Below are 21,403 nucleotides of genomic sequence, written 5' to 3'. Positions count from 1 at the left end.
GTAGTGGCTATTTTTATAACTTTGATTTGTCCACGTGAAACAGTGGAATGATTCTGAAAAATAGTCTGAAGAGCTGCAACTTTTAAAATTGTATTTGCATCTCAGCACTAAGTTGGTTGGTTGGTTTTTCCTGGGACGGGGCCTTGCTTTGTTGCCCAGGCTGGAGTGCAAGGGCATGATCACATCTTATGCAGCCTGCAACTCTTGAGCTCAAGTGATCCTCCCACCTCAGCCTCTCGAGCAGCTGGGACCACAGGTGTGTGCCACCATGCCCGGCCAATTGTTTCATTTATTTGTAGAGACAGAGTTTCACTGTGTTGCCCAGGCTGGTCTCAAACTCTAGGGCTCGAGCAATCCTCCCACCTCAGCCTCCCAAAGTGCTGGGATTACAGGTGTTACTAGATATTTGCATCAGGCAGATGCTTCCACGTGCTTTCCAACTAAGGAGGTTGCAGTATATGATGGAATTATGTCATTTGAGGTGCTTCAGTCACCTGTTCAGTTTCTCTGTCTGTGACATGAGGTGGTAACAATCACACTTGAGAGTTGAGCTGAGGAGTAGACCAGGTGACATAGGCCGGGTGTTTGGAACTATGTCTGCTTCACAGTGGGCGCAAAATACGTTTTTTGCCCCTGTTGTTCAGTCTCTCTCTGAAATCACTTCTGGCACCAAATGGGCAGGAGATTTGATTTCTCTGAAATCTTGATCTGAAGTCCCAGCACGTCTCCACTCTTATATCTTGTCCCGGACTTGTGTGTTGTCCTCGTATGGCAAAACCAATACCTAGGCGAGGGGGCAGGGGCACCACATTCAGAAATTCTCCCATCGAGTGGGACTGCAGGAGAGGGATACAAGACTACAAATTGGGTTCAGTGTATACTGCTATGGTGATGGGTGCACCAAAATCTCACAAGTTGGCCAAGCATGGTGGCTCATGCCTGTAATCCCAGCACTTTGGGAGGCCGAGGCAGACGGATTGCCTGAGTTCAGGAGTTTGAAACCACCCCGGGTAACATGGTGAAACCCTGTCTCTACCAAAATACAAAAAAATTAACTGGGCGTGGTGGCGCGCTCCTGTAATCCCAGCTACTCGGAGGCTGAGGCAGGAGAATCACTTGAACCCGGGAGGTGGAGGTTGCAGTGAGCCAAAATCGTACCACTGTACTCCAGCCTGGGCAACAGAGTGAGACTCCTTCTCAAAAAAAAAAAAAAAAAAAAACTCACAAGTCACCGCTAAAGAACTTTCTCATGTAACCAAATACCACTTTTCCCCCGAAAGCCTATGGAAATAATTTTTTTTTTTTTTTGAAATGGAGTTTTGCTCTTGTTGCCCAGGCTGAAGTACAATGGCATGATCTCGGCTCACTGCAACTTCCGCCTTCCAGGTTCAAGTGATTCTCCTGCCTCAACCTCCCAAGTAGCTGGGATTACAGGCATGTACCACCATGTCTGGCTAATTTTGTATTTTTAGTAGAGACAGGGTTTCTCCATGTTGGCCAGGCTGGTCTCGAGCTCCCGACCTCAGGTGATCCACCCACCTCGGCCTCCCAAAGTGCTGGGATTATAAGCATGAGCCACTGCACCTGGCTGGAAATAAAAAATTTTAAAAAAGAAATCCCTCCATTAAAATGGACTCCTCCAGATCTATAGGGTCTCCAGGAATTCCCTTTAAGGCAGAATGTACAGCTGTGATGTGGAGCTGGTAACAACACCAGCCAGCATACAGAAAGTTCACTGGCTGCAGATTCAGCTCATAACTCTCCCATCAACTATAGTATCTTCATTAATTGATGTAAAATGGAAGCTTAGAAGAATCAAGTAAGAATCTTGCCTGTGCCGCAATGCTGGGTGGCAAAGGCAGGATTCAATCCTGGATGATGGGACTCCAGTGCCCAGCATCTCAACCCCTGCCCTACACAGCCACCTTCAGAATGTTGTCTTCTCTCCTGTCTCCTTCCTGGTTATTGGGAGTCAATGACACTGACAGTAGAGTCTCTCCCATGACCCACTGTGAAATTCCTCCCATGATTCCTCATAGCCTTTGGGAAGTGGTGCTTTTCCACAGAGCTTCTCAGTCAGTATGGCTGTGCTTAGACATTAACACTGACTTTTTGTCTCCCTGTGGGTTGCTGTCTTCCAGTTGAGTTGCTAAGCTTTCATCTAAGGTATTAGACATTAGATTTGGGGGAATTTTAGTTCTGTTAATATTCTGGGACTTTTTTCCCCCCAACTTTTATTTTAGATACAGGAGGTACATGTGCAGGTTTGTTACATGGGTATGTTGTACTCAGGTAATAAGCGTGGTACCCAATAGGTAGTTTTTCAACCCATGCCTCCCTCCCGCCCTGCTCTAGTAGTCTGCAGTTTCTGTTATTCCCATGTTTATGTCTGTGGATGCTCAATGTTTAGCTCCCACTTATAAGTGAGAACATGCAGTATTTGGTTTTCTGTTCCTGTGTTATACACTTAGGATTATGACTGCCAGCTCCATCCACATTGCTGCAAAGGACATGATTTTGTCCTTTTTTACGGCTGCATAGTATTTCATGGTGTATATGTATATATAGTGCCACATTGTCTTAATCCAGTCCACTGTTGATGGGCACCTAGGTTGATTCCATGTCTTTGTTATTGTGACTAGCAAAGTGAGGAACATACAAGTGCATTTATCTCTTTTGAAAAATGATCTATTTTCCTTTGGTATATACCTAGGAATAGGATTTCTGGATCAAATGGTAACTCTAAGTCCTTTGAGAAATCTCCAAACTTCTTTCGACGGTGGCCAAAATAACTTACATTCCCAGCAACAGTGTATAAGTTTTCCCTTTTCTCTGCAGCCTCGGCAGCATCTGTGGGATTTTAAGGGCAATCTGAGTTATTTTATCCAGGATCTTTTCCCATGAAAAATAATGCAGATATTTTTGGAGATTGAAACACACATGAAAACTGGAGCATCCTGTCCACTCCAGAGAGACAGACAGGTTTTCTTTTCTTGTGGGACGGAGTTTCGCTCTTGTCGGCTGGAATGCAATGGCGTGATCTCAGCTCACTGCAACCTCCGGCTCCCAAGTTCAAGCAATTCTCCTGCCTCAGCCTCCTGAGTAACTGGGATTATAGACTTCCACTACCACGCCTGGCTAATTTTTGTATTTTTAGTAGAGATGGTGTTTCACCATGTTGACCAGGCTGGTCTCGAACCCCTGAGCTCAGGTGATCTGTCCACCTTGGCCTCCCAAAGTGCTGGGATTACAGGTGTGAGTCACTGCACCAGGCCCAGGCAGGTTTTTTGTTGTTGTTTCTCTCTCTCCTGGACCAGAGAGATCTCTAAGTGCATCTCCTACCTAAAAGACTTTGCCTTTTTGGCTTCCATTCTCAGCAGCTCAATGAGGCATGGGCGGTACCCAGATGTGTAAGATCAGTCTCTAGGCTTCCTGAAGACCCCGTCTTTGCCTCTTCACATTCCTGTTGGGCAGGAGTTAGCTTCTCTTGTCTCTTTTTCTCTCCTGATCTTTCCCCTTTTCTGACAACTCATTTATCTCGCTCCTCCACTCAGTTTTCCTTTGACGTGAATTTTTCTCTTCTCAACCGAGCCTCCTAATCTTGTTCTTCCTCAAGGACACCTAGGAATAAAAGCCTGGCATGGCCCTGAGTGTCTCCTCCTCCTGCGTACGCCGTTTGGCCCCTCCCTGCATTCTTGTTGGGTGTCAGGAACTGAGTGGTTTCTGGGCTTTCTCTCCAGACCCCTTTTCCCCTCTTAAAACAGTAACATTTATTATTTCCACAGAGATTCTTTGAAATCTATGATCATATAGGCCATTCTTTGATGACTTTCTGGAAACCTCACTGAAAACACGTTCTCTGGAGATGGTTTTCTCTCTTGGCACAGCAGCACCCAGATGGCAAAAAGACACCTTGTCCCTGTCACACATGCATTCCTATCTTTGGGGACTCTTGGGATTTGCTTGACAATAGTATCTCTTTTATGTCTTTGAAGCCATTGCATGATCACTTGGGGAATCCTGCCAGAATTGTCTCACAAGGATGATGTTCATTCTGTTTCTTTCCCGGGCCACGTGTCCTCCTGGGATGGTCAGATTAAGCCCAAGGGAGATGCCATCCTATCCAGGTTGGGCAAGGAAGGTGGAAGAGTCTCAGGGAGTTCTTTTTCTTATGAGATGTCACTGTCTTGAACTTGGGGATCAGCTACTTTCTTTTCTTTCCTTTCTTTCTTTCTTTTATTTTTTTGAGAGTCTCGCACTGTCACCCAGGCTGGAGTGCAGTGGCACGATCTTGGCTCAGTGCAAACTCCACCTCCCAGGTTCAAGCGATTCTCCTGCCTCAGCGTCCCAAGTAGCTAGGATTACAGGCATGCACCACCACGCCTGGCTAATTTTTGTTTTTCAGTAGAGATGGGGTTTCACCATGTTGGCCAGGCTGGTCTCAAACTCCTGACCTCCAGTGATCTCACGCCTCAACCTCCCAAAGTGCTAGGATTACAGGCATGAGCCACCAGCCAGGATCAGCTACTTTTCAACTCCGTTTTGCTACGTGAGGTAAATGGGTTACGTAAATAGGGTGAGGTTGGGTCCACCTATCCATCCAAAGCATTCAGCAGCTCCATGTCTCTCATTCACACTGGTCTCCTGTCTCCTGATTGTCCAAGCTCCTTTCTTCTTCAGGCCCTTTTCTTCTCTCAGCTTTTTATAAAACTGGGTCCCCATCTTCAGCCTCACCTGAAGACATGAGATCTTCTCTCACCCCCTTGGTGAAGTGGTCCTCACCTCACTTATTCCCTCTAGAGTCCTTACCTGAAATTACAGATGTTAGAGAAAAACGGGGTCCCTTGACTTTAATATACAGGATAAATCAAGTGACAGAACAACCAACATTGGAGCAACACAAGTTTTTATACAGTTGATGGGGACGTTCTGTGTATGCAAACTAAGTACCACCCACCCAGTGACCTTGGGTTGAGGTTGTTGAGGGTACTAGGGTACTCATGGGTTAGAGTCCCAAGTTTTGAGTTTTAACTGCAAAATCCATTGTCTCCCCAAATCAAGGAAGTTTTTTTGTTTTGTTTTCTTTCCTTTTGGCCATTTTTCTTAAAGACCCTTGAATCCAGCTCGAAACAGACAAGGACAGGCAGCAATTTGTGTCCAAAGAGAGCCAGGCACATTTATTTTATAGCTGTAATTTCTGCATATGAAATAAAAGGTCCTGGGTTAAAAATAATAACAGTCCAGCAAAGGTTTCGTGCTTCCTAGTAAGACTGCACGATGAGCATTGTCCAGGCCTTGGCAAAAGCAGGGGCATAGAAGGAGGTTTTCTGTGGAGACAGGGAGCCCTCCAGAGACCTGGGCAGGCTGAGCCGGCAGTGCTGGTAGCAGGGGGCCAAGTCCTGGTTGGGGTCTGCTTTTTGGGTGTCTGGTTCTTCTGACACTAGTTAACCCCTGTGACCTTGGGCAATCCATCTCCCTGGGTTTCAAGGCCTTTGGAAAAAGAGGTGATTCAATCAGAATAGTTTTGCTCAACTCCTATAATACCTGCCAACTCCCTTTTTATGTCAAAAAAAAAAAAAAAAATTTATGAGCTGGGTGCCACAAGGCCCCACAGTTAACACAGAACTTCTGAAGAGACCTCATTTTGACATACTGTACCATCTGAAACGGTTTCCACATCACATACTAATATGCAAAATAAGAAAGGTACTGGGCGCAGTGGCTCACACCCATAATACCAGCACTTTGGAAGACTGAGGCGGGCAGATCACCTGAGGTCAGGAGTTCGAGACCAGCCTGGCCAACATGGTGAAACCCTATCTCTACTAAAAATACAAAAATTAGCCAGGCATGGTGGCTTATGCCTGTAATTCCCGCTACTCGGGAGGCTGAGACATGAGAATCATTTGAACTCAGGAAGCAGAGCTTGCAGTGAGCCGAGATCTCACCACTGCACTCCGCCCTGGATGACAGAGTGAGACTGTCTTAAAAAAAAAAAAAAAAATTATACTATTATGAAATTTTATAAATATTTATTATCCTGAAATGAAATTTTATAGATACAATAAACTATACATATATTTTAGAAAGACATTATACTGCCCTAATTATAAAAGAATAAACAACAGAAAACATTTATAGTAAAATAATATGGGCCGGGTGCAGTGGCTCATACCTGTAATCCCAGCACTTTGGGAGGCCAAGGCGCATGGATTGTTTGAGGCCAGGAGTTCCAGACCAGCCTGGCCAACATGGCGAAACCCCATCTCTACTAAAAATACAAAAATTAGCTGGGCGTGGTGGTGCATGCCTGTAGTCCCAGCTACTCTGGGAGGCTGAGGCAGGAGAATCACTTGAATCCAGGAAGCAGAGGTTGCAGTGAGCTGAGATTGCGCCACTGCACTCCAGCCTGGGTGACAGAGTGAGACTCCATCTCAAAAAAAAAAAGTATATCAATATATAAATGCTAGGGTCTGACTATAATGAAGTGCTCAAGTGTTTGTACCTACAGGTAGGCTGACACGGGTGCTCTGTACTGCACACCACCGCATTACTTTGATTGCCTGAGATGGTGCACATTTGGTTACTCTTAAAAATACATGTTGAGCCTTCCCTCAACTTACAGGGCAGTTGCCTTCCTGGAAATTTCAGTAAACATTAAAATTGTGAAAAAACAAAGAGTACGTTTATTTGTAAAACAAGAATTAGGTTTGGCTTAATACCCATGCAATACCTGCAACTGAGGATTCTTCCCCGGGAGACCGCAACCTGTTGGCATGGCTCAAGAGTCTGTGAACTGCAAAATCCAGGCTGGGAAGGTGGTTGTGTTCATCAAGCCCACCTGGCCATTCTGCAGCAGGCCCCAAGAGATCCTCAGTCAATTGCCCATCAAACAAGGGCTTCTGGAATTTGTCGATATCACAGCCACCAGCCACACTAATGAGATTCAAAATTATTTGGAACAGCTCACGGGAGCAAGAACGGGACCTCGAGTCTTTATCGGTAAAGATTGTATAGGCTGGCCGGGCGCGGTGGCTCAAGCCTGTAATCCCAGCACTTTGGGAGGCCGAGACGGGTGGATCACGAGGTCAGGAGATCGAGACCATCCTGGCTAACACTGTGAAACCCCGTCTCTACTAAAAAATACAAAAAAACTAGCCGGGCGAGGTGGCGGGCGCCTGTAGTCCCAGCTACTCCGGAGGCTGAGGCAGGAGAATGGCGTAAACCCGGGAGGCAGAGCTTGCAGTGAGCTGAGATCTGGCCACTGCACTCCAGCCTGGGCGATAGAGCGAGACTCCGTCTCAAAAAAAAAAAAAAAAAAAGATTGTATAGGCAGATCCAGTGATCTAGTCATTATGCAATAGAATAGGGAACTGCTGATGCGACTAAAGCAGATTGGAGTTTTGCAGTAACTACAGAGCAGGCCACACTCTGACTTCCCTCCTCAAGAGCTGGATAGCATTGCACATGATGACAGCACTTCCTGGTGGATGAATTTGGGGGGCACAAACAGCTTTTTTCTTCTTTTGGCTCAGTATTTAAGAGTGGATCAACTTGCTCTTAACCACGGGGCCAAGAAGGTTGACAGGCCATCTTGGTTTTCTTCTTGATGTGCTCTTTGGTTTTCAGAAGACTGTGACACATTCTGGCCTAGGATTCGCCCACTGACCCTCAATTGTTCTTTCTCTTTGGCACTCGTTTCTTACTGTTCTCCGTGTGTCGGCATGCCTCTGCCTCTAAGCCAGTGTTTTTCAAGTATGTTTATACAGACTCCTTCTCTACAATGATGAATCCATGGTTGGTTTTCTGCTACTGCCTATTAGCTGAAGTCATTTTTCTGCTTGACTTTATGGAGTTGGTGTTATGAAATCAGTGGGTATTTTGAATGTGTTCTTTCAAACTACATGCATCTCTCCAGAGACTCAACCCCACACCATCCCATCCCACCTTGAGAATCACTGCTCTGAGCCAGTGTTGTCCACCTTGTCCTCTCACAGATCTCATAGGAAATGGTCAACAATTCTGTGAAAGATTCTGTGAAAGATCTCAGGACCCAACTGGAGAAATCATATGAAAAGTTAAGCATAGTTGGTCTTGCTGTCACATGGATCAGAGGCACAAGTGCAGAGGCTATAGTCATGTTGAACTCTGTTATTTAAGATGGCCATCCATATAATCCTGAACACTGTGTATTTATTTGATTTAGAGTACCAGCAAAAATTAAAGCACAAAATGTAAAACATCTGAGAAAACTTACAGCTCCCTACCCCAAGAGTGTATCTGGGAAAGAGGCCCCAATGCTTTGAAAACTGAAGAATCCCCTATCATGAAGTTTGCCTGTTCTATAATTGTAAGATTGTTAATTTCCTTCTTCAGTCTCTAGTAAGAATGTTTAATTTCTTTTCTAATAAAAAAAATCTATAGATTAAAAAAAAAAAGAATTAGGTTCTAGGCTCAGATAAATGCAGACATGCATACATAAATATCCAGTGAGACATTTGGAAGTTGTACAGGATACAGGACTTCCTTTTCTTTCTTTCTTTTTTTTTTTCTTTTTTTTTTAGGTGGAGTCTTACTCTGCTGCCCAGGCTGGAGCGCAGTGGCACCATCTTGGCTCACTGCAAGCTCCGCCTCCCGGGTTCATAACATTCTCCTGCCTCAGCCTCCCGGGTAGCTGGGACTACAGGCGCCCGCCACCTCACCCGGCTGATTTTTTGTATTTTTTAGTAGAGACAGGGTTTCATCATGTTAGCCAGAATGGTCTCGATCTCCTGACCTCGTGATTCACCCACCTCGGCCTCCTAAAGTGCTGGGATTACAGGCGTAAGCCACCGCACCCGGCGCTTTTTGTGTGTGTGTGTGTGTGTGAGAAAGGACTTGCTCTGTCACCCAGGCTGGAGTGCAGCCTCCTGGGTTCAGGTGATCCTCCCACCTCAACCTCCTGAGCAGCTGAGACCACAGGCACGCACTACCACAACAAGCTAATTTTTGTATTTTTCGTAGAGACAGGATTTTGCCTTGTTGCCCAGGCTGGTCTCGAAATCCGAGGCTCAAGTGATCCATCTGCCTCAGCCTCCCAAAGTGCTGGATTATAGGCGTGAACCACCAGGATATTTATTTAATGTGCTGGACATGTAACAGCCCTACCCACTCCACACTAAATGCCAATCATTGTGACAGCCAAACCACCTGCCGAACTCAAATTTCCTGAATGGCCTGTAGGGGCAGCGCTGCCCCTGTTGAGGACTATCTTTAAGGAACCCAGAGGTGTGCTAGTACAGCTTTAATGAGCACGCAGATTACCAGCAAGACTGTATAAAAATGCACCTGAGCCAGTGTGGTGGCTCACGCCTGTAATCCCAGCACTTTGGGAGGCCAAGGAGGGTAGATCACTTGAGGTCAGGAGTTCGAGACCAGCCTTGCCAACATGGTAAAAACCTGTCTCTACTAAAAATACAAAAATTAGCCAGGCGTGGTGACAGGCACCTGTAATCTCAGCTACTCCGGAGGCAGAAGTCGCAGTGAGTCAACATCATGCCACAACAATCCAGCCTGGGGAACAGACTGAGTCTTTGTCTCCAAAAAAAAAAAAAAAAAAAGCAACTGATTCAGGAGCTCTAGAGTGGGACCTGGGATTTTTGCATTCCAGGTGATGCCACTGCAGCTAGTCTGGGGCCACACGTTGAGTAGCAAGGACATAAGGAGTCACACAGTGCCCCCTGAGCTAACTGTTTGTGGGTTCGGGGCATGTCTTTCTAAAGCGGCATGTCTTTGAGAGCCACATACTATTGAATCTCCTGGGGTACTTAACAAATATGCATATCCCTGGCCAGGTGCAGTGGGCTCACGCCTGTAATCCCAGCACTTTGGGAAGCCAAGGAGGGCAGATCACCTGAGGTCAGGAATTTGAGACCAGCCTGGCCAACATGGTGAAACCCCGTCTCTGCTAAAACTACAAAAATTAGCTGGATGTGGTGGCAGGTGCCTGTAATCCCAGCTACTCAGGAGGCAGAGGCAGGAGAATCGTTTGAATTCTGGAGGCAGAGGTTGCAGTGAGCTGAGATGGCGCCATTGCACTCCAGCCTGGACGACAAGAGCAAGACTTTGTCTCAAAAAAAAAAAAAAAAAAAAAAAAAAACACAACAAAACAAAACACATCCCTGAGTCTCTGAGTCTCACTCTGAACTCCCTGATCAGGAACTCCCTGCAGTAGCCTATTAACGCTTAATTCCCTGAGTGTTGCCTTAAAGCCACTAAGCTGAGAACCCCAACTTCATTTCTAGGCATCTCCAGATCTTGTGGATCTTTGCAAAACAAAGCTCTAGTTCTCCATCCAAATCTCAGATTCTATGCAAGTCAAGAAACTGTCCTGAGGTGTGAGATAGAGGTTGGAGAGTTGGCCACTCACTGAGGTTCTGGAAATTTTCTTTTTCTTGACTGAGTATTGGTTACAAAGATGCTCAAGCCATTTATACATTTATTCACTTTTTTTCCCGAATGTACATTACATTTCACACATACACAGAGAAGAGATCCTCTCCTTATTGGCTCTAGGAGATGTGGTTGATTAGCTCAGGGAAAGAACGAGGGGAATTGTTAGTTGCTACTCAAGCCCAATTATTTCCCAGCTGTGTCCTTATTTGGTGAATTTCATTGATTCTAGTCGGGCAGTGGGAGAGGACAGTATGGAAGACAATGAAATGTTCGCTTTTGTTGTCTTGAGACCAAGCAGAGATGTTGACCTACACTTCTTTGGAGAAGGTTATCTGGGACATCTGGAGAAGGGGCTGAGCCCTTTCGTCTCTAGATGTAGAATGTCCCTCTTGTCCCTCCCTGTGACATCACTGCCCCAGATGGCTTGGCCACAATAATAAAGCCACTTTCCCTCTGTGCAGGCAGTTGTTTACCATGGAGTATTACAGCTAAACCTTCTCTTGTGACTATTTTTTTACCTAAATAAATAAGGTGACTGATTCCTTCAGGTGAATCGACTTCTCTAGTAATTCTGGCCCCACCCCTTCCACGCATCCCTCACAGGTGGGTCACTGGGCCACCTCCAGGCTCTTAAGAGAGAATCTACTCCTCCTGGGGAGTCTAAGGAGACTAGGCTAGTTGTTCAGCAGAAAATCAACCTTGGGGCTGGCCCCACCCTGACCTTATATCCCAATTCTGGGAACTAGGACGTCTTCTCTTAGACCAAGGCTCTGCCTCAGCACCACGTCTGGTCCCTGTGTCTTCGCCTGGAATTCAGCCAAACATCCTGCCCTGCTTGTTCTCCTTGGCCCTTCTTACCTTTTTCTCACATTTCTGCACCATCCTGCATATCTCTAGCAATGCCATTTACGCTGTGTTCCATGGGTAAGGCAGTGCCACTGACATGCAGGGACTCCCACCCACCAAGTGAAGCTTTTAAAAAGTTTTTAAAAATGAAGCAGATCATTTCACTCACTTGACTCATCATCTATTCTTGCTCTGCTGGTTCATGCGTGAACACAAACATCCAGAAGAATTGGATGAGCAATGCAGTTGATTCATCCCGGCCAGTGGAGCATCTCTAGAGTATCTGAGAAGAGCCATTCAGTTCTTCCACGGCTCAACTACAAACAACACAAATCATCAATCTTGTAGTCGTCGCTGCAAATATTGGTAGAAAAAACGCAAAAGGAAATACAATAAAAATTACAAGTGATAAAAATTTGTTGCAAATGAGAAACTGCAGAAAGTAAACATGGTACAGTTGAAAAGTACAACAATTGAACTGCAAAAAATTAAATGTGATAGAAAACTCAAATGAAATAAAAGCAACAGAAGGAAAAATGCACATGGTAAAATTGTTTTTTTAATCAGCAGAAGGATCACATCTTGGCAAACCTGGAGATGCGGAATTCGATTCAGGAAAATCGATCTTGGTGGAGATGTGATCATCCAAGGGAACTCAGATTGTCAAAAACCATGATGGACAGCATTCATATAGATAAAAAGTAATTGACGAACCAAATATTTTTGGTAAAGTTTATTGTAAAAAAACCTGTTGAAAAGAATTTTTTTTTTTTTTTTTTTTAAGACAGGGTCTTGCTCTGTCACCCAGGGTAGAGGGCAGTGGTGCCATCACAGCTCATTGCAGCCTCATCCTTCTGGGCTGAAGCAATCCTTTCACCCCAACCTCCTGAGTAGCTGGGACCGCAGATGTGTGCCACCATGCCCTGCTAATTTTTTGTATTTTTTGTAGAGACAGGGTTTTGCCATGTTGCCCAGGCTAGGCTAGTCTTTAACTCCTGAGCTCAAGCAATCTTCCCTCCTCAGCCTCCCAAAGCACTAGGATTATAGGCATGAGCCATTGCACCTGGTTGAAAATATTTTTTTTTTTTGATGGAAAAACATGGTACTGGTTTACCTGCATGGAAAAATTGTTCAAAGAATTAAAGTAGCTTGTAATGGAATTCACTGAGGAAAATACTGTCTCAATACAATTTCTTCAGTGGTAAAATTCAGATGAAAAAATATATTCATACTCATAAAGACAAAACAAAAATGTTTTTAAGTTTAAAGCACCAATTGAATCAAATAGAGTGTTTGAAAATGGTGGGGTGCAAATGAAACCTGATGACTAAATCAATGCACCATCTTCGATTGGATCCTGGAGCAGAAAAAGGACGTTGATGAAAAATAGGAGAAATCCAAATGAAGTCTGGAGTTTGCTGGCTAGTAACATACTAATGGTGGTGTTTTGAGTTTTGATCCATGTGCCATGGTAATGTAAGATCTTAACATTAGAAGAAACCAAAAGGGACCGGGCATAGTGGCTCACGCCTGTAATCCCAGCACTTTGGGAGGCTGAGCCGGGAGGATCATCTGAGGTCAGGCATTCCAGACCAGCCTGACCAACGTGGTGAAACCCCATCTCCACTAAAAATACAAAAATTAGCCAAGTATGCTGGCATGTGCCTGTAATCCCAGCTACTTGGGAGGCTGAGGCAGGAGAATCACTTGAACCCAGGAGGAGGAGGTTGCAGTGAGCCAAGATCGTGCCACTGCATTCCAGCCCGGAGGACAGAGTGAGACCGTCTCCAAAGAAAGAAAAGAACGAAAGAAAAAGAAACCTACAGAGATATATATACAGAATTTTCTGTATTATCTTTGCAACTTTTCTGTAAGTCTAAAATTATCCCCCAAAATATGGTGGAGTCAAAATACCCTAGACCAAAGAAAAAGCAAACTCGAATTTTCATTGCAGCTCTTCCTTGAGTACCTTGGCTCACTTCCCAGTGGATCCCCTTAGCTGTGCCAATTTATTTCCAGTTTCTATCTAGAGTATCATAGTTGTTACCACCCTTCCCTTCACCACCCTTTGTGGACTTGTGTGTACGTCCAGCCACCAGCCTCTCCCCACATATCTATACTCAGGCTCCAGACAGCTTCCTGTTGTTTCTCTCTGCACCCAGACCCCCTTGGACTTCCCTGGGTGTAGACCAGGGCGTTCAAACTTGGCTGCACATTGGAATCACCTGAGGCGCTTTAACAACTACTGGCATCTGGTTGCCACCCGCAGAGATTCTGGTTTGAGTGGTCTGGGGCATGACCTGGGCTTCGGGATTTTAAAACCTCCCCAGGTGATTCTAAGGGGCAGCCAAGTTTGAGAAAATGTTGTCAACCTAACTAGAAATTCCTCTGGTCCTGGGAGAGTCCGGTTAGGCCTGGCCTTAATTACAGCAGACCTTCCTCATTCTCAGGACCATGGAGGTCACCGCGTTCTAAGGTAGATGCCTGCACATGTCTATTGCTCCCGATCTTTTTCCATGTATGTTGATTACAGCCTCCCGGCAGGGATTTTATTCCATGCATCTTTGTGTCTCCACCACCAGGAGGTGCACGCTCCTGATTCTCTGGGTGTTCTTGTGCATCATCCTTGAGAGTGAGACCTAGGTTGTTGGTCTCTCTCCTGGAAACAGATGGCAGTGGCTGTCCTGAGGGATTTCATTGCTAGTTGAGCATCGCCAGTGCTCACCAGGTAGCAGCCTCCCAGTGCGGGTTCCTCCTTCTGCTAGGTGGCCCCTCTTTCTGCATGCAGGTGCGGGATCACCTCACTTTTTCTGCAGAGCAGAGACTTTGGAGTGCCCTCCAAATGTGGCCTGGGCAAAACCAGCTCTCTTGTTTGCACTTAAATCCAAAGTCAGATCCAAATCACTTGACTTCTACCAAGCCAGTGCAGATTCTGGCAACCAGGAGGAATTGCACCTTCAAAATTTTGGGACTGGGACCTGGTCTCATTTCAGCTTCTGAATGTAAGTGTTCCCAAACACAGAGAGGAGTTTTGGGGTTTCATTGTTTTGAGGTTTTGTTGGTTGGTTTGTTCATAACAGCAGTAGACGGACTCTACCCCGGAGCGACTGTGAATCTCTGAAGGGTAATTACTGGGGATCTGAGTTGTAAACGTTCCTCACATGATTCTGGAAGAGCCAGCCCGCTGCTGCTGGTCACTGGGCTCCACTGAGAACTGCATCACCACAAAGCACCAGGGGCCCTGATTCAGAACCAGGGGATCCTCAAGAAAAATCTCCTGTGAAACTTACAAAGAAGTCATGCCCAAGCCTCATCCTGGAGAGTTGGAGTCAGGAGGTTCCAGGTGGTGCTGAACATCTTCTTGTGTTTTATAAACTCCACAGTCAATTCAGATGTCTGACCCAGGGGCCCTTTCTGTAAACGGCCAGCCAGCAAATATTTTAGGCTTGCAGACCATATGGTCTCTGTTGCAACTGCTCAACTTTACGACTGGAGCCTGAAAGCAGCCATGAGTTTACGTAAATGAACATGCACAGGTGGTTCCAATAACATGTTATTTAAAAAAAAAAAGAAAAGTCAACAGGGCGATCTAGATTGTGGGCCATGGTTTGTCCACCCTGATAAAACCCTGGGGAGCTATAAAGTGTTCTTTTATGCCCAGGCAATTAAATCAGAATCTCTGTGGGTAGTGCCCAGGCATTGCTATTTATTAAAAGCTCTTCAAGTGATTTTCAATCAGCCAGGATTAAGAACCACGGCTGTAATGCATGGTCATTGCACTACTCATTCTGAGGAGCAGCATCTTGCTCTGATATGGTGTTTAAACTGCTCCGGAAGGTTCTGTGTTTCTTTGTATGTTATTTGCTTGCTTTGTTTTCATTAAATGGAATGATTCCGAGCACATTTTTCTACGCCAGCCTGCCAAAAAACATTGTATTGAGATATGACCCATCTACAGTCAAGGGTGTAAATCTGAAGTGTACAGCTTGATGAGTTTTGACATTCATTGTGTGCATGCTTCTTCACATATATCTTAGCCATGTAACCACACAGATCGAAACATAAGAATACTCAAAGGAGTCCTTTTCTCCCTTCCGAGGCAATAGTCTCCTGAAGATGTTTGAAGCCTGCCTTTAAATCTGTCTTCTCTCTGAATGGATGTCACTAAGTCACCAAGTATTTGGCAATGTGCCCATAAATATTCTCAGCATTATGGGGGCAAAAGCAAGCATGGCTGTGGTTTAGATTTTCTATTGCACAGTTTAGTTATAAACTATTGCACAGTGATAGCAATTTTCAGTTGCTATGGCAGACCGTGTCCCTGAAAAGGCAGTTCCGTGTGCCCTGCTGGCTCATGTACATCAGGGGACAATGAGAGCTGTCAAGCAGCAAGCAGCCTGTAAGCAGCAGGCCCCGGCTAGCTCAGCTCACCAAACCTCCATGGATGCTTTGGGAAAGGAAACAAGCCCAAGTGGATTTAGACTGCTCATTACAACACAGCAGGCAGCATGAGCTTCGGGTTTGCAAAGGTTCCCCTTGCCCCCCAGTTCCCAGGAGGCCATGTGCAGCAGGCCAGTTGAAGGCTGCATACTCCACGGGTCTGTGTCACAACTGCTCAGGAAATCCCCAGTCTTACAAGGGGTTGCAAGCAAATGTGCTCATCTTTTCTCCCACTGCTCCCATGCACATACATAAATTAACCATGTCAAAATACACCTTATCTTTAGAGAATATATTGCAAGACCCCAGATGGATGGTTTAAGTCTCAGATACTACTGAACCCTATATGATACTGTGTTTCTTGCACATACATATCTATAATAAAGTTTATAAGGCACAGTAAGAGATTAACAACAATAAGAATAAAATATAACAATTATAACAATAGCCAGCATCACTACTCTTATGCTTCTGAGCCATTGTTAAGAAAAAGAAGGGTGACTTGATACAAGCACTGCCATCAGTGGATCTGATAGCCTAGACAGTTACTCATTGACTCAGGGGCAACAGTGTATACAGCTGGACAAAGGGATGATCATGTCTGAAGAGAGACAAAGTAGGACAGTGAGAGAGCTCATCATGCTCCTTAGAATGGCACTAATTTAAAACTTAGGAATTGGGCTGGGTGCGGTGGCTCACACCTGTAATCCCAGCACTTTGGGAGGCTGAGGCGGATGGATCACCTGAGGTCAGGAGTTTGAGACCAGCCTGGCCAACATGGTGAAACCCCGTCGCTACTCAAAATACAAAAATTAGCCAGGCGTGGTGGCGTACGCCTGTAGTCCCAGCTACTCAGAAGCCCGAGGCAAAAGAATGGCATGAACCCAGGAGGCAGAGCTTGCAGTGAGCCAAGATTGCACCACTGCACTCCAGCCTGGGCAACAGAGTGAGACTCCGTCTCAAGAAAAAAAAAAAAAAAAAAAAGGAATTGTTTATTTCTGGAATTGTTCATTTAATATTGCTGGACCATAGTTGACAATAGGTAACTGAAACCTCAGAAAGCAAAACCTTAGGTAAGAGGGGACCACTTGTATACAATGAAGTGGTGCTTAGTACATTCACAGTGTTGTGAACCCATTACCTCTATCCAGTTCCAAAGCATTTTCATTGCCCCCAGTGAAAACCGCATATCCCTTGAACAGTTACTCCTCATTTGCTCTTCCCTTCAGCCCCCCTGGCAACCACCAGCTTGTGTTCTCTCTGTATGGATTTACCTATCCTAGACAGTTCTCATTAAATGGAATCCTTCAATATGTGACCTTTTGTGTCTGGCTCCGTTTCTTAGCCACACAACAGGTGGGTTCGATTGCTTGGCCAGTGACTGTTCAATGACTACAACCAAGGAGGGCTTAACAAAGAGACTTTATTACTTGCAGCAAGTAAGGAGAACACTGGGATAGTTCCCAAAGCAGTGCTTCCCCAAATAATGGTGAAAACAAGGTTTTTATTGGGCTGGTAGCTGAGTCATTGTATGTAGAGGTAGAATAAATGCAGTGAAGGCACTGTCACCAATCTTGCTTCTACATATGTGTGTAGGAAATGGTGAATAAGCAAGCTCCTCCCTGGGAGAAGAGTTTAGTATGGTAATGAGGGGAGTTGGGCAAAGTTCATCTCCCATCCAGGCATCTCTGGATCCAACCCATGTTTGTTTTCTAGGGCTGAGTTTCTTCCTGGAACTTTTTTGAAACTTCAAGGACTTAAGATGTAACAGTTACAAGTATGTACTTTTTCACAGGGCATACCCAAAGTTCCGGGATTCTGGGTTACACTTTCACTTAGCTTGATGTTTTCAAGGTTTATCCACATTGTAGCATGATTCAGTACTTCATAGGGTATGGACATGTGGGTTTCCACCTTTGGGCTGTTATGAATAGTGCTGCTATGGACATTCGTGTCAGGTATTTGTTTGAGTACTTGTTTTCAATAGTTTTGGAGTTTACGAGTAGAATTGCTGGGTTATAGGATAATTCTGTTTAACTTTTTGAGGAACTGCCATACCATTTTCCACAACAACTGCAACATCTTACATCCCCACGGGAATGCACAAGAGTTCCAGTTTCCCTGCATCCTGGCCAACACTTGTTATTTTCATTTTTTAAAATAACCAAAATCAGACCCGAACTGAAGGAAAATAGAGACATGAAAAACCATTCAAAAGATCAACAAATCAGGAGTTGGTTTTTTGAAAAAATTACTAAGATAGACAGTCTGCTAGCTAGACTAATAAAGAAGAAAAGAGAGATAAACACAAGTAGAAATGGCAAAGAGGATGTTACCACTGACCCCACAGAAATAAAAATAACCATCAGAGACTGCTTTGAACACCTGTATGCACACAAACTAGGAAACCTAAAGAAGATGGATACTTTCCTGGACACATACACCCTCCTAAGACTGAACCAGGAAGAAACTGATTCCCTGTACGAACCAATAACAAGCTCCAAAATTGATTCAGTAATAAATAGCCTACCAATCAAAAAAAAGCACAGGACCAGATGCATTCACATCTGAATTCTACCAGATGTACAAAGAGTTGCTGGTAGCATTCCTACTGAAACTATTCCAAAATATTGAGGAGGAAGGACTCCTCCCCAACTCATTCTATGAGGCCAGGGTCATTCTGACACCAAAACCTGGCAGAGATGCAACAAAAAAAGAAAACATCAGGTTAATATCCTTGATTAACATTGATGCAAAAATCCTCAATAAAATATCTGTAAAATGAATCAAGTAGTACATCAAAAACTAATCCACCATGATCAAGTAGGCTTCATTTCTGGGATGCAAGGTTGGTTCAACATATACAAATCAATAAATAATCATCACATAAACAGAACTAGTTACTAGAAAAATGCAAATTAAAACCACAGAGATATACCAGTTCATACCCACTAAGATGGCTGTCATTTTCGGTTTATTTATTTATTTAGAGACCAAGTCTCACTCTGTTGCCCAGGCTGGAGTGCAGTGGCATGATCTTGGCTCACTGTAAGCTCCACCTCACAGGTTCAAACAATTCTCCTGCCTCAGCCTCCCAAGTAGCTAGGATTACAGACACCCACCATCATGCCTGGCTAATATTTGTATTTTTACAAATAGTAGAGACAAGGTTTCACCATGTTGGCCAGGCTGGTCTCAAACTCCTGACCTCAAGTGATTTGCCCATCTTGGCATCCCAAAGTGTTGGAATTATAGGTGTGGAGCACTGCACCTGGCCTTCTGTTTATTTTTTAACTTAAAAAAAAATTTAGGTTAGGGGGTACATGTTCAGGTTTGTTATATAAGTAAACGTGTGTCACAGGAGTTTTCTGTAACAAATTATTTCATCACCCAGGTACTAAGACTGGTACTCAATAGTTATTTTTTCTGCTCCTCTCCCTCCTCCCACTCTCCACCCTCAGGTAGGTCCCAGTGTCTGTTGTTCCCCTGTATGTGTCCATGTGTTCTCATCATTTAGCTCCCGTTTATAAGTGACAACATGCAGTATTTGGTTTTCTGTTGCTGTGTTAGTTTGCTAAGGATAATGGCCTCCAGCTCCATCTATGTTCCCACAGAAGACATGATCTTGTTCTTTTTATGACTACACAGTATTCCATGTGTGATGTGTGTGTATCTGTGCACTATTCCAGTGAGGATAACCAAGTCTCCCCACAAGAGTTTGCTTTGAGTTTTATCTGCTGTATTAGTCCATTCTCACGCTGCTATAAAGAACTGCCTGAAATTGGGTAACTTACAAAGGAAAGAGGTTTAATTGGCTCACAGTTCTAAATGGCTGGGGAGGCCTCAGGAAAACTTATAATCATGGCGGAAGGGGAAGCAAACACATCCTTCTTCACATGGCGACAGGACAGAGAAGTGAGTGCCAGCAGGGAAAATGTCAGACGTTTATAAAACCATCAGATCTTGTGAGAACTCACTCACTATCATGAGAATGGCATGGGGGGAACTGACCCCCATGATTCATTTAACCTCCCACTGGGTCCTTCTCACAATCTGTGGGATTATGGGATTAAAATTTACAGTGAGATTTGGGTGGGGACACAAAGCCAAATCACATCATTCTGTCCCTGGCCCCTCCCAGATCTCACGTCCTCAAATTTCAAAACATAATCATGCTCTTCAAACAGGCCCTCAAAGTCTCAATTCATTCCAGCATTAGCCCAAAAGTCCAAGTCCAAAGTTTCATCTGAGATTTCCGCCTATGCGCCTGTAAAATCAAAAGCAAGTTAGTTACTTCCTAGATACAATGGGGTTACAGAATTGGATAAATACACCCATTGCGGTCTGTGGCTTGGGAGGTTATTGCAGTTGTTGAGGGAGAGATGGTGCTGGCATTGGCCACAAGAGAAATGGACTCACTGGAGGGTGATTTGGAGTCCATTGTCACTAGGACTTGAAGGACTGAACATGACAATGAGGGTGAGGGAGGCAACCAGCCGACGTCTAGGTTTCTGGCTCATTACCAAGGTAGGAACCGCTTTGGAGAGCATGCTGCACAGAGAAAGAATAATATGTGTGCCTTATCAGAATTGGCCGTTTGTATAAATATTGACTTTCATCGACAGGTTTCTGTTAAATTAATTAAAGAGAATGTTTTGTGAAAGGGATAGAAGAGAAGTTGCTGAAGCAGCACTTGGCAGCCTCTGTCCTTTGCCTCCCTGTAAGCACCGTGGCTTCCTTAGGATGTGTTTTACACCCACATCAGGAAAACCTTCTGGGGAGGGATGTCGTTACACCGCGGCAGTGTCATTAGCTAAATGGTGTTTCATCATTCCCAAGCATTGTAATGGGATAGCTGAATCCTTAAGCAAAATAGGTCTCCTGGGTCCTGTTTCTGTTCTTTATTGTTGGCTGTTTTATATTAACTCTATTTTCTCCCATGATAAATGTAGTATATGCTCATTATAGAAAAAAGTCAGGAACCCAGAGCAGCAAAGGTCAGGAGGGAAATCACTCATAGCCCGTTGTTAACGCACCCACTTTATTAGTACCTTTTTGGATTTCCTTTCAGCCTTACCTTTATGCTTTTTATTTTATTTTATTTCATTTTGAGATAGTGTCTTGCTCTGTTGCCCAGGCTGGAGGGCAGTGGTGCAATCTCAGCTCACTGCAGCCTCTGCCTCCCAGGTTCAAGTGATTTTCCTGCTTCAGCCTCCCGAGTAGCTGGGATTGCAGGCAAGCAACACCACGCCCAGCTAATTTTTGTATTTTTAGTAGAGATAGAGTTTCACCATGTTGGCTAGACGGGTCTCAAACCCCTGACCTCCCTGCCCGCCTCTGCCTCCCAGAGTGCTGGGATTACAGGTGTGAGCCACCATGCCCGGCAGATGCATTTTTAACCTATGTATTTTATATCTTTTTCTTAAGGAACTGCCATCACGTAAACGTTTTCCACAATTTTAATAGCTTCATCAGAGTCTATGATGGGCATGTACTATATTTTATTTGTCCCCCCTTACTGGACATTTAGATTTGCACTGATTTTTTCAGTTACATATAATGCTATAAGTAATGTACTTTGGATAAAGCTATTTCTGTATTTAGCAACTTTTCCTCAGAAGTGAGTAACAGAAGTGAAATTTCTGGATAATAGGGTATGGATATTTTAAAGACTTTTCACCCA

At 44.6% G+C, this 21,403-nt stretch overlaps 2 protein-coding genes across 2 annotated transcripts in view; both read left to right on the top strand.

The window, feature by feature from the left end:
• Positions 1 to 21,403, top strand: part of KCNK13 (potassium two pore domain channel subfamily K member 13) — a 126,481-nt gene that overhangs the window by 40,924 nt on the left and 64,154 nt on the right. The window lies entirely within an intron of this gene.
• On the top strand, positions 6,777 to 8,223 carry LOC113225057 (glutaredoxin-1-like). Its single transcript, XM_026455479.1, has 2 exons — positions 6,777 to 7,017; positions 7,333 to 8,223. The coding sequence occupies exons 1-2, from the start codon at positions 6,777 to 6,779 to the stop codon at positions 7,362 to 7,364; spliced, it is 273 nt and encodes a 90-aa protein (XP_026311264.1). The 3' UTR covers positions 7,365 to 8,223.

This window comes from Piliocolobus tephrosceles, chromosome 6 (assembly GCF_002776525.5).
Source record: "Piliocolobus tephrosceles isolate RC106 chromosome 6, ASM277652v3, whole genome shotgun sequence".
Lineage (NCBI taxonomy): Eukaryota > Metazoa > Chordata > Mammalia > Primates > Cercopithecidae > Piliocolobus > Piliocolobus tephrosceles.
The sequence above is the reverse complement of the archived record's forward strand: the minus strand, read 5'-3'. Positions and strand labels throughout refer to the sequence as shown.